Source organism: Gossypium raimondii, chromosome 4 (assembly GCF_025698545.1).
Source record: "Gossypium raimondii isolate GPD5lz chromosome 4, ASM2569854v1, whole genome shotgun sequence".
Lineage (NCBI taxonomy): Eukaryota > Viridiplantae > Streptophyta > Magnoliopsida > Malvales > Malvaceae > Gossypium > Gossypium raimondii.
In genome coordinates this window covers 34,899,943-34,912,870 of record NC_068568.1, presented here as the reverse complement: position 1 = coordinate 34,912,870, position 12,928 = coordinate 34,899,943, and the positions used below count along the sequence as shown (strand labels likewise).

The 12,928-nt window shown below is 33.2% G+C and overlaps 1 protein-coding gene across 1 annotated transcript; it reads left to right on the top strand.

The window, feature by feature from the left end:
* Positions 1 to 1,849: 1,849 nt before the first annotated feature.
* On the top strand, positions 1,850 to 10,713 carry LOC128040480 (MADS-box transcription factor 50-like). The gene is made up of 4 exons (XM_052629243.1): positions 1,850 to 2,037; positions 2,348 to 2,366; positions 9,290 to 9,349; positions 10,612 to 10,713. Exons 1-4 carry the CDS (start codon positions 1,850 to 1,852, stop codon positions 10,711 to 10,713), a joined length of 369 nt encoding a protein of 122 aa, XP_052485203.1.
* The last annotated feature ends 2,215 nt before the right edge of the window (positions 10,714 to 12,928 follow it).

Sequence of the window (12,928 nt, the reverse complement as noted above, 5' to 3'; positions counted from 1 at the left end):
AAAATAATAAAATTTGTAAAGTAAGGGACAAAATTGTAAAATTTGAAAAATAGGGCAAAAGTATAAAATCTTAAAAATAGGGGAAACTTGTAAAATCTAAAACTTTGGGTCAAAACGGAAAATTTTGTAAAATATGGGAAAAACTATAAAATTAAAATATAGGGGAAAAATTGCAAATTCTGAGTTACAAGGAACACACAGCCATGTGATTAGACCCTATGGGAAGCCCTGGACTGTGTAGCTAGGCCGTGTGATAGATTAAGGCCATGTAAGAATTGAAAAGCCTAGGGTTTTAGGGGAATGTGTGGGTCATGTGGTCCACAAGAGTGGCCTACACAGTCGTGTGGCCTTATCCTGAGGCAGGGTTTGCCCCGATTTGCTTGTAAAATAACAGACACATGTCTCTAGGATCTCGAGCAACGTTGCTCACGTTCTAGTTTGATCTAGGGTAACTAACTTGAGTCCTTCAAACAACATTTAAGCAACAATTAATAATGATTTTCAAGATTTATCAAGATTAAATGACATGAATGAAAGATTTGTCAAGAATTGAGAAAGATTGTTTAATCGGTCAGAAGATTATCGTTAGATAGAAGTTCTATAGTGATTTGAGATCTAAACACTGGGATTAAGGCATACTTACAGATTCTTGGCTAGGATTTGGAATGTAAAATTTGATTTAAAAGAAAGGAAAGAAGAGAATAAATAGGGAGGTGAAAGAAATTCTATTTGGTTTTGAAGACAAAACATAATCCTAGTTCAATTGGAGAAGTTAGATTAAAAATCTAGGGTTTGGGAACCGTAAGGCATTAGGAGCAATTTTCCCAAAGTTTTGGGCCTAAAATTTAAAGAAAAAATATAGAATAAAAATGAAAGGGATAGTTTGAGGTTGGGGTGGTTCAAACCTAGCTATGGAAGGGAAAAAAAAGTAAATGCATACCCATTCGGTTGTTGCCCACAATTGTTAAGTTTTCAGCCCAAATAAATTTTATTTTAGTATGATTTCCATCCTTGTTAGCTAAAAATTAAAAGGAAAGAAATGAGAGATGTGTGGATAGAACTTAAAACCTTTAGGGAGTGCACTAACAACTTAACCATCAATCCTATTCAAGTATTTGATTATTTATTTAATCTAACCCCATTATATTTTGAGGTGTTACAAATTCTTACCTGAGGTACAAGCCTTTTAGAAAACGGACATTATTTTTTGTCCAAGCCCATTTTTTAGGCATATATTTTGCCGAAACCCTCTCATTTTTCAGGCATGCCTTAAAGCCTGGACAGATGGTTTGACCCATGAACAAGTCTACGATCATGCGAGGAACTGTGAATTTATGCCTTCTAAGTTTGAAATGGCACTAAAATTTTGAAAACGATGATTTAATCTTGTTTATAATATGCATTTTAATTTTATAAAATATTTTATTTAATTTTATTAAAATATGATAATATAAAACTATTATGTAAAGATGACCAAATTAAAATAAAAAAGGACTAAATCCACATTTTATGCATAGTACATAAACTAATAACAAGATTTAACCAAAAACAAAAACACTCTATGTGGTCCCATCCCCATATGGCATCTTCAATTTTAGTCTTCTCTAAATGGAAATTACAATACAACAAAGAACATAAGGCAAGAAAAAAGAAAAAAAAACTGACTTCTTTTTTCTACTTTTGGCAATACCTGGGTTCATGATTCAACAAAAACGCTCAACAAATGTCTTGTGACAATAATTAGTTTAAGTCACCAAAATGGTTAAAATTCTTATTTACATTTATAAACACTATTGTTTTTTACTCTAAAATCCAGAAAATAATTTAACGAAACATAGAGAAAACAAAAATGGGGAGAAGAAAATTAAAAATCCAAAGATTGGAAGACATGAAAGCAAGACAAGCAATATATTCAATGCGAAAAAGAGGGATTCTTAAGAAAGCAAAAGAGCTTTCTATATTGTGTGATGTTGAAGTTGTTCTTTCACTCTCTTCCCCCTCTGGTAAACCAACTCTTTTTGTTGGTCAAGACCCCAAGTAAATTACTTCACGCCTCTCTATTTTTCATTATCACTATTAATATTATTATTTTCTTTCACAATTAAAAGTCCACTTTCTTTTTTCTTATTTAAGTTCGATTTCGTTATTTTTTTTTGAAAAATCTTAAAATTTATTTTTTGAAAAAATTGGTCAAAATAGTGGTTTATATAGCATTCTTCAGAAAGTCTCGAATATGCCATTCGTAGAGCGCGAGGAAAGGTAAAAAATATTAATAAAATAGTTTTTCCTTTTTTTAAAAAAAAAGGAATTCAATAGCTAAAATTTCTTTTTCTATTTCTTTGGCCAGGAGGGCCTATACAATGGAGGTACGTCTCGGTACTCGGTCTTGATTTAGGATTTTATTTTATAATTTCATTTCTTTCCAATTAAAATTAATTTTTTAATGAAGATGTTGAGGAAATTTTATGTAAATTGGGAGTCAGAGTTTGATCCATTAAGCTTGCCCCATAATAGAAATGTTGATACCCTCAAGGTAAATGGGTTCCTAAAGTTGAGAACATAATATATATATATATATATTTCTCTTTTTTATTAGTTTTTAAATCCAAATTTTTTTTACTCTAGTTATATGAAGATCAACTACAAGAGCTGAAGAACAAACTTACTGAGAAGAGCAAGATACTGAGGTTTGAAATATTCTAGTATTTAAAGATTTTAATTATGTACACAAATGTCACTTGTCGATATTAAGCACATATCAACACACTAATAGATGTATAATAGATGATTAAATATTCAAATAATAAAATCTCTGATATTCCAATGGTAGGGACTGGAAAAACCCAGAAAATGTTGAAGACCTAAACCAAATAAAGTTTATGGAGGATCATCTCATTGCATCTCTTAATGGAAAGGCCTTATTGACTTCAATCTACTAAAGTTGGTTTCATAAAATCATGATAAAAAAGCTGACAGAGGTATAGGATTAAATTTTACTAGTATGGTTCATGTCCCATGCTTTGAGTTGGTTTATCTATTTTCGCCTAAATTATGGATTTAAAATTTAAATGTTACAATATGCTCGAAATTTTGTACTATTTGTATATTTAAAATTTAGCCTTTATACTTTCATTTTCAAGAATTGAGTCTCTTCATTTTTGAATTTAAAACTTAGGTCCAATTGTTAATACCTTTAAAATTATTTTGTTAAATTCGCTCCTCTAACATTCTAATTTTAAATCCTTATTTGGTAGCCATGTGACAAAAAAATGGCATTGTAATAATCTTAAATTTGATAAAGAATTTTAATAGCATTAACAATTCTTAAAGTTCAACATTTAATCAAAATAAAGTGTGTAAGAATGCCTCTTATTTTGACCAAAAATTATTTTTGACTTTTCTCGTCCTAGTTAAAATCTATTTTTAGTTTCCCGCTTAAGCTCTAATTAACCTAGAGTTGTTGTAGTCATATATGTTATGAATTTCAACCTATAAATAGACCTTAGTTACTCTAGTTTTTACACAATAAAAAATTATTTAGATTGAGAGAATTTTGTTCTTTGTTTTGAAGGGTTTTTCTTGTGGAGCTTCAGATTTTTCTTTTAATTACCTCCATCTTTTTTACTTTCATTTTTTATAGTGAAATCTCCTTTTGCTCGTGGTTTCTTATCCTGTCTTGAGGTGTTTTTCCACATAAAATTTGTGTGTTCGATCTTTTCGATTCTTATTTTATTCACTTTGTTCGTTGCTTAACCAGATATATCCCCTACAAACTGGTATCCAATCTAGTTCAATTTCTACAATTAACCTATTAAGAGAAGGCTGTGTCAAGATTCTATATCGAGACATTTGGTAGAATTGCAAATTTCAGTTTCTGGTAAGTTTGGATGACAACAATACTGGTTCACAACACTCTGAAAAAGGTCGTTACAAGGGAGAAGCCTACAAATATGGATCAGTCAGAATGGGAAGAGCTTGATGAAAAGGCTCTATCACTATTCAATTGTGCCTCACAGATAATGTGTTACAGGAGGTTTTGAAAGAGAAAACAATGTTTGTGTTATGGAAGAAACTAGAAGCCTTATATATGATGAAATCTCTGACCAACAAGTTAGTGTTAAAACAACGTCTCTACACGTTTAGAGTGGCAAAAGGTGAGTCCATCAGAACTCATATTAGTGAGTTTGTTACCCTTCTTAATGACTTAAATATTCTTGAAATAAAGATTAGTGATGAGGATAAAGCTATGTTGTTACACTCTTTGCCCTCTTCTTATAAAACTTTCAGGGAAACTAAGATTTGTGGGAGAAAGATAAGCAAAAGGTTGAAGTTGCTTACACTAGTGTGCGATCTCAATAAATTGTTTGATAATAATAAATATTATGATTAAATTGATGATTTAGCTTGCTGATTGGGCTTGGATTAATAGCTAAGTAATTGAATTTGTAAGTGGTCAAATAAGGTACGTTTCGAGCCCCAACTATTTGGCATGGCAGCATTGTTCCTAGTTTGACTAAATGTTTTCATGATTGACATTACCATGATTGGTTGATAAATTTTTTATATATTTGGGTTGTATATATGGTTATCTATAAATAAGGCTTATGCATGATATATTCGTACAAGTGATTTGTTATGATATGTTCGAAAGACTGCTATGCATGCACACAAAGAAAAGTTTTAAACAAACATAAAATTGTGATTTGTTCAATGGTACCATTTTATTGGTAAACTGAAAGTTGGAATATTATTTTCATTTACTGCAAGGATTTGATAATTGAGGGCATATGTTGAAAATGCCAATTAAATGTGAAAGTATTGATTTATGGCTATGTATGAGATTGTATGACATATTGCATGTGCATTGGGGCAAGTTATTTTGTGTTTGACGGAAGAGTTTCGTGGAGTACTGGCGGAATATTAAGTCCGCATTTATATGTAGTTAGTGTACTGCATCTAGAGTATTGAGGGCAACGGTGACTTGTTGCATTTTTACTGGTAGCTTATCTGTATTATTACTGACAAAATTTTCTCCATAATGTTTTGGAGCTCAGGTGATGGGTTTTGGGGAACTCGTGTTGTGTAGCTGATGGTTTGGGTAGGAACTCACATGTGCAGTATGTCATGATCATGTTACATAAGAATGTTACTATTGATGTTGATTGTGTTATTTGGTTCTATGAGAAAATGCTTGAATGTATGTAATATGCTTGATTATTTTGACTCACTCTGAGCTTGTTAAGCTCACCCCATTACTTCAACCTTTCAAGTAATGAACGAAATTAGGATCGGATTTGGTATGTGGATGTACGATGAACTTCAGACTTGTTTTCACACCATTTATTTTATTTTATTTATATTTAAAATTTCCTAGTATTATTTGGGTTTTGGACTGTAAAATTAATTGAATTGTGGTTTAGGACTATTTTTGTTTTGGAGTTTTCATGTATGCATGTTTTTCATAGTTGGGATTGAATATTTATTTTATGTTTGAATTGGACTAAGCATGTGACTCGACTATATTAATAATGGGGAATTTTATTCATTTTTCTGTTGCAAATAAGATAATTTAAAATGTTTTCCTTCTAAGCCAATGTCATGCAATGTTTTCTAAAAACTGTGTCATTTCTGCTGGATTGACTTAAAATGGGTTGATTTAATTAAATGAACGTTTTCCCAAACTTAACAAAGGTAACGACGGTTTTATTAAAAGAGATTGTTTTGGATTCAACTATCAATAGGGTAGGATCGATGTTTAGGTGTCCAATGTAACTTTCACGATTCAGCCAAAGGAGAAATAAAATAATATCGTATGAGTTTTATCATTGAATCTTCTACCAAACATAATAGAATAGAATGCCAAAAAAAAGATAGAACAATGCCGATCATATATTAACCAGCCTAACAATACTTCTGTCTAATATTATGGTTAGCTAGCATTCTTTTGTGATAAGAATCACCTCTGAAGATGAATAATTACATATACCTCTAAAAATAATTGAACATATAGAATACCCAGAAAAGATTGTTGTTAACCGCAACATTTAGATATCTTTGCAATTCAAACATTATTCTACTAAAGAAATCAGTTCAGAAGAAATTCTGGTTAACCCGTTCTTTAGATACCATACCTGAATAAATCAATTATCCGTGAATAACTTCTTCTTTAACAACAACTTTATGTATCCCAAATGATCTTTAGAAAAGAAATCTAATATCTCTTCTAGAACTCTCTTTGCCTACTAACCAATTCTCGGCTCTAACCACATTATTACTAATTCAATTGTTGAACTCTTCAGCTTCTCTTTTGTAGACTTAATCAACATAATTCTTGTAAATTCCATTGTATAAGACATTGAGGGTGAGGGGGAGATCGTAAAGCCTTTAAAATTGAATATTATATATATACACATAACATAACATTCATCATTAACATAATTTTATGAACTTTTACTCTTACCTTTATGAGTTCCAACTCATCATAAGCAACTTTTTACTTATAAACATGAATATCGCTTCCAGCATTATCGAAATTAGCTCTGCTGGAAAGCATCTCTGTTTAAAATGAAACAAATCTCATCGATGCCAAGAGATATTACACTATCACAGGTTATATAATGGCATGCATTCTTGACTTTAAACATGCTACGTTCAGTCCAAGAACTGACTAAACTGTAGGTCTGATACCACTAAATGTAACACCCCTAACCCATATCTGTTGCCAAAATAGGGTTACAGAGCATTACCGTAAAAACATAACTCAAATAATTTATTTACAACATTTCATAATCATTACAAAATCCAATCAAACACATGCGTAATGTCCCTTTTTCTAGCCTTTGAGGCCCTAAAAAAACTTTAGAAACAATTCAGGACTAAATCAAAAACATTTAGAACTTTATAGAAAAAGATAGAAAAATTTATACTACAAGGGTCACATGGCCGTGTGGCCAAGCCCTGTGACTCACACGGCTGAGACGAACACCCGTGTCTCAAGTCGTGTGGGCATTCGAAGTAGGGACACACGGTCATGTCCTAGCCCATGCTTGTCCCCTTGTAACTGTCTGACATGGTTCACATGGCCAAGCCACAAGCCCGTGTGCTAGGTCATGTAACCCTCGAAATACAACATTTTAAAAACTACAGGGGGCACAAGGCTGTGTCACATGGCCGTGTGTCACACATGGCTAAGACACACCCCCGTGTCTTAGGCCGTATGGATAAGAAATAGGTCAATTTCAATCCATTCCTTTCACCCATTACAAGCTCACATCTACAAGACATTTGCACATAAAATCAAGCTTTCAAACATACCAAAGCATGCAAATTAAGACCATTTCAATAGGTCATTTATCCATACAACCAATATGCCAAAAGGCACCTCAAACATAATAATCAAATCAACCTAAACATGTGCACATTTACCATTTATCAACTATTTTGTTTCCATTCCAAAACATATCGCAATCGATACATATCAATCATACCAAATTAATGTCCAAGTGGTCATAATTCAACTAAACATATTTGATTTCAACTCTATATCAATACATGTCATAAATGATCATTTTGCAACCATGCCAACAATTATAACTTTGGTCACAAATCATACATCAATTTAATCTTATAAACACCAATCATCAAGGCATCAAAATAACATAAGTTTCAAAAATTCAAAGCAACATTTCATGCCAATATCAGACACAAGCATACCAATTTGGCCCTGCAAAACATATCATCACTAAATCAATTCAACATTAGCCATCAAGCCCAAAAATATCAAAATGACATCAGTCATAAACCATATTTACAAACCAAACATAGTGGTCATAACATCAAGCACAAAACACCTATACATGCCATAAACTGCGACCAAAGCACAAAAATCTACAGATAAAATCGATGGATAGTGTGATAGATCTCCGACTTGCTTCCAACCTGATCGAGCTTCTAATAATCTATAAAGTAAAAGAAAATAACTACGTAAGCAATGTATGCTTAGTAAGTGCGTATAAAATTTAAGCATAATATTCCATTTCAATAATAAACTTTATAGAATAAACATAAATCTATGCCAATACCATAAGATTCATAAATCGATATGATCATCAACTCACAAATGAGTAAGTTCATTAATGTCACATACATTTATCATTCATAACATGATAGGATTTTATGGGATTTAATAGATAATCATCAACTTTTCTATCAGGTTATACACTTTTCAATCTACCTTCTTTTCATTCTATTCCTAATTCTTATCATAGGCCTAAACAACATTATAAATTCTTAACTTAGTATTTACCCATGATATAGGTATATTCATCCATAGCATACGTAAACTTCTCACATATAGTACATCATTCAAACTCATTACTCCTGATCGGCTGTTTAACATCACAACAATGATGTGCAAGTGTACACTGTCAATTCAAGTATAGTAAACATATATGAGTCTGTTGTATATAGATCCCACAGGGATGGTAGTGTTTTGTCTTTCAATGTCGGTGCAATAACTAGATATAAATAAGATAAATTGTGAGGATAGTTATCGATGCAATTACTTGAAAACAATAAAATAAAATATGATAATAAAAATATGGGATCTCCAACATGAATCTTCAGTAGAATACTAAGTGCTGACAAGTTATAAAAGTCTAGGTGATTTTTGAGGCAATAAAATTCATTGTAAATCTTACCCAGCGTTACTCCTCTATTTAATTTGAGACTTAAACATGCAATTAACCTCACCTTCCAATGATGGCAATACGACACTATTAAGCACAAGTGGACTAAATTCCTCTAATCCTCACTCAACTTCCTTTGAAATGCTTGTTGGCTTAAACTGTCACTGCACTTTCTAGTGTCAGTGACTGCAATAACACCTCTGTGTTAGAAAACATTCAAACCCCAAGATTAAAAAGTAAAAGCAAGACGGAATAAGATAACATTTAATCAAGAATTCATGTGTACTTCCATAAAAACAGAAAACTAAGAATAATCACTAGCATTCATAAATAAATAAGAAAGAATCGAGTGAAGAATACTATTCCTAGACAACTTGACTAAATCTCTCTATTCCGTTTTGTCTCGCACTTAGGTCTTCTCGTCAGAAGCTAGTCTGCATCTAGGCAAAGGCTTAAGCTGCCATGGTGGCAAGCTTCAAGATCGGATGATGAAGATGATGATGGAAAAAAAACTCTCTTTTCTTCTCAAGTCCACCTTTTATGTCCTCCTCCAATAGTACAGGTGTCATTTCTTCAAATTTATTTTGTCATTGTACGTACAGGTTGGTTATACAAGACTGGATAGCTCACGCAGTTTTGGTTCTTATCCGGACAGTTCTCAGGTGCGACAACAATTCATGATGCAATTTGGGATTAACTCATGCAGCGACATTAATGCAATAAGATAGCAAAATTAAGGATAAAACAGGCTAGGATTCACTGAGTTATCAAATGTAATTTACTAAACTAAAAATGCTAAAATGTATGCTAAGGATAACTAAATGGGAATAATTTAACCAATAAGTAAGGGGAAAAACCTATGATCTTTCTAGTGCTATCAAACCCCCAAGCTTGAGTTTTTACTTGTCCTCAGGTAAAACAGAAACTAGCAAGGCTACAAAAATTTTACTAAGGCAAATGATCATTCTAGCAACTTGAACCCTCTAATTTCCCAAATGGATGAATCATATTCAGATGAAAGAATATTGCATCGACAATTCATAAGCATGAATGAATAAGGTTGCAACTTTATCAAAGTTAATATCATGCTTTAAACCCTAAGTTTTATCTACCATTACAACTTTTATTGTACAATACTAAGTATATATATACATATTTTTTTTGGAATAAGGAATATCGTTGAATTACTGTACCCTTGTTCCTAAGAAGTAATGGTGGGGTGTAACAAACCCCCAAGGAGAACGTAATTACGCTAACACACACCCATTCAGCGACAACCTTTGGTTAGATTGATTTTTCTAATGCTTGTATTGGAGTGTTCCCTTTTCAACATTCCATATTACACCCACTTTGGAGTGTCTCTACTTTATAACTATATATTCATGTATAAGCAATTGTAAAAAGCAAATTTTTTCACGATTTAAGGAATGATGGCAGTCATCCATTACTAATGCAATCTAATCCATTCATCAAAGAATTCAAGCTACAACCTTTTGTCAAATTTATCCAACTCATTCATTGATAATTTACATGATTCAAGAATTAAGCATCGAATGTAACAAAAATTTTAAACAATTTCCATTAATTATAATTAAACCTTGCATGCTTCATTTCTGAATGTTTTTTTTTTGAAATGTGGGTGCATTTCCAAGCCTCGTGTGCATTCCACAAACTTAAATTTTGCATTGTCCACAGTGCACTAACATGAAAATGTAATGACAATATAAATGCAATGACAATATATGTTTCTCAAAATAAAACCTACAGCTACATGCAATACATGAATACTCTAACTAAAGCTTAAAATAAACTAACTCAATTATCCGTAGTCGTCAATGTGGTTGCATGATATTTCTTTCTCCTTCTTTTCTTCTCCTACTTCTTTTATTTTTATCCTTGGAGTGTTTCCTTTTCTTTTCTTTAGGCTTTGCACAGTCTTCAGATTGCCTCCTCAGTGCCCAGCTCTACCCTGGCATCATCAGTTGTTATTTGTGTAGGAGAGGCCACTTGCAGTGGTCCAGTGTAGACCACTATTGCCAATGAATTTCATTGCTCCTTACTGGTTACCTCAACAACTTCCACTAGTCTTGCTCCAGTTCACTCCAAATTATTAATATTCGCACCCACAAACTCAGGTGCGGTGACAACATTCTCAACAAAATCTTCTTCTTCTTTTTCTTTCTTATTTTCAACAACTTCCTCTTCTTCAGCAACAGCTTCTGCTTTTGAAGCATCAACTTCCTTCTCAACAATAGTGTCTTCTTAATCAGTAAAAATACCATCCTCAAACAAGCTATCAATCTTTCACAAGAATTCTTCGATGTCCCTAGATTCCTCTTCTTTCTCATTATCAGAGACCTGTATAATGGGTGGGGATGCTATCAGTGTATCTCAGTCTTGTAAGTCGTCATCCGAGAAAGAAAGGTCATAATTGTGAATGATTGGTGGAAACACAGGGAATTTCGATAGTGGGGATGGGCTCTGTTGGCCTAATGTGGCTACAATAGAACTGTTCCAGGCTCTGGTATAAGCATAAAACAAATTATGGGACATCTCCATATCTTCTACTGTAGCTACAAGCCTAATCTGCTTGTTGTTGATAGAATTTACCATTTTCTCAACATCCTTCAGTTTGTGCCATAATGATGTCTCTACATTCAAGTTTGTTCCTTTTCTGTCAGTTTTGGCTTTGCCCTTTCTTGTCTTACTGGTCTCTGCCTCCTTCAGTATCGGCGTGTCCTTGCCTCGAGTCATTCTTTCTATAGAGGCTTCATTAATTGGACCCTTATTTACCAAGACTCCCTCACTAGCACCGGGCACGATTTCTCTTTACTGGCACAATAACATCACCAGTGACGAGAAAACCAAGATCCCAGTCTACCTTGCGGCGCAGTCAGGTATTTCTTGGTGAAGTATTGCGGCTACATCAATTTTTCTGCCATTGACAATAGAATGTATTAGACACATTCTGTCTAGGGTGACTATGGTGCTTTGAGTGGAAGACTTTAGCCTGCAGTTGACGAAATGAAACTAAATTTTGCCTTGCACCATCAAGAACAGATGGTGCATCATGTAATTCTTTTAATGGGAACCCATCCACACTGTTCCCTCGACACACAAGTCTCTCAGCAAAAAGTCTAGTTTTTCATCTGTAATGTCATCCATGAACTCAGAGTGTTCATCGACATCGACCTTGGTTTTGTACAACTCATTGATTGTTGCAGTGTCCCATGGTATTAAACCTTCTCAAGAGAAAATGAACTCTAACTCATGATCATAAAGATTAGCATAAAACTCACGTACCAGTGAATGAGGGTAGCTGCCAGGATGGGTGCAAAAATTTTCCCATTTTAACTTCGAGATGGTTTTGGAGACTTGCTTACCTAACTCTTGTTGTTGGGAAAGGGAAATGCCCTGCTCGAGATTGAAGTTTAATTCGCTTCAGTTTATTATCGTGAAATCATTCTTTTGTCACTTTATTCAAAAAGATTACTTGCTCCTTTAGCTGCACTAGCTTGGGGGATTCTGAATCATGAATTGTGATAGTAGATGATGCATGTTTTTTAGCAGATTTAATGGCTTTCTTGACCAAGCCTCTTATTTTGGCAATCTTTTGTTGAGGGAGAACCATTTAAAGGTAAAAATATATGATTTTGAGAAGAGAATAGAAATAAAAATGGTTTCTTGAATGCGGTACAGTCAGTATAGTGGGAGGGGATTTATAGTGGGTGAAAGAGGAAGATGGAGAGGCGTGTTGTTTTGTGGAGAGATATAAGGCTGGCAGGAGTAGTTGTGTCCAATAGAAATTATGCCCACTCAGAAGGATTAAACGGCTAAGTGAGTTTTGATCTAACAGTGGAATATGAATTTTTCTGAGTTTTGATGGGATATAAATGGTAGTACAGACTTATGGAATATGCTGACAGCAAAATTTTAATGCATTGACAAAGGTAACTAATTTTTCTGCAAAAAGGAAGGAAAACAAACTTTAACAAAAAATAAAATAAAATAAACTAAAATCACATAGTACTGATTAAAAAGTAAACTTTTCGACCAATTTAATGGTCTCTACCATCTTTTGATCACTATTGCCAAAATAGGGTTTCAAGCACTATCCATTTACTTTGAATTGGTGTCTATCATGTAAATCATAAATTATGGCTGCACCATGAGGGAATATGTTGAAGACTTCAAAATTTCCACACCAATGTGAACGCAATTTACCTAGGTGAAATTTGAGT

Excerpts from the sequence above, each read along its gene's own strand:
- LOC128040480 (XM_052629243.1), top strand. The coding sequence starts at position 1,850 with ATGGGGAGAAGAAAATTAAAAATCCAAAGATTGGAAGACATGAAAGCA. Across the intron at positions 9,350-10,611 it reads CTTATCCGGACAGTTCTCAG|GCTTTGCACAGTCTTCAGAT; the intron begins GTGCGACAACAA and ends TCTTTTCTTTAG.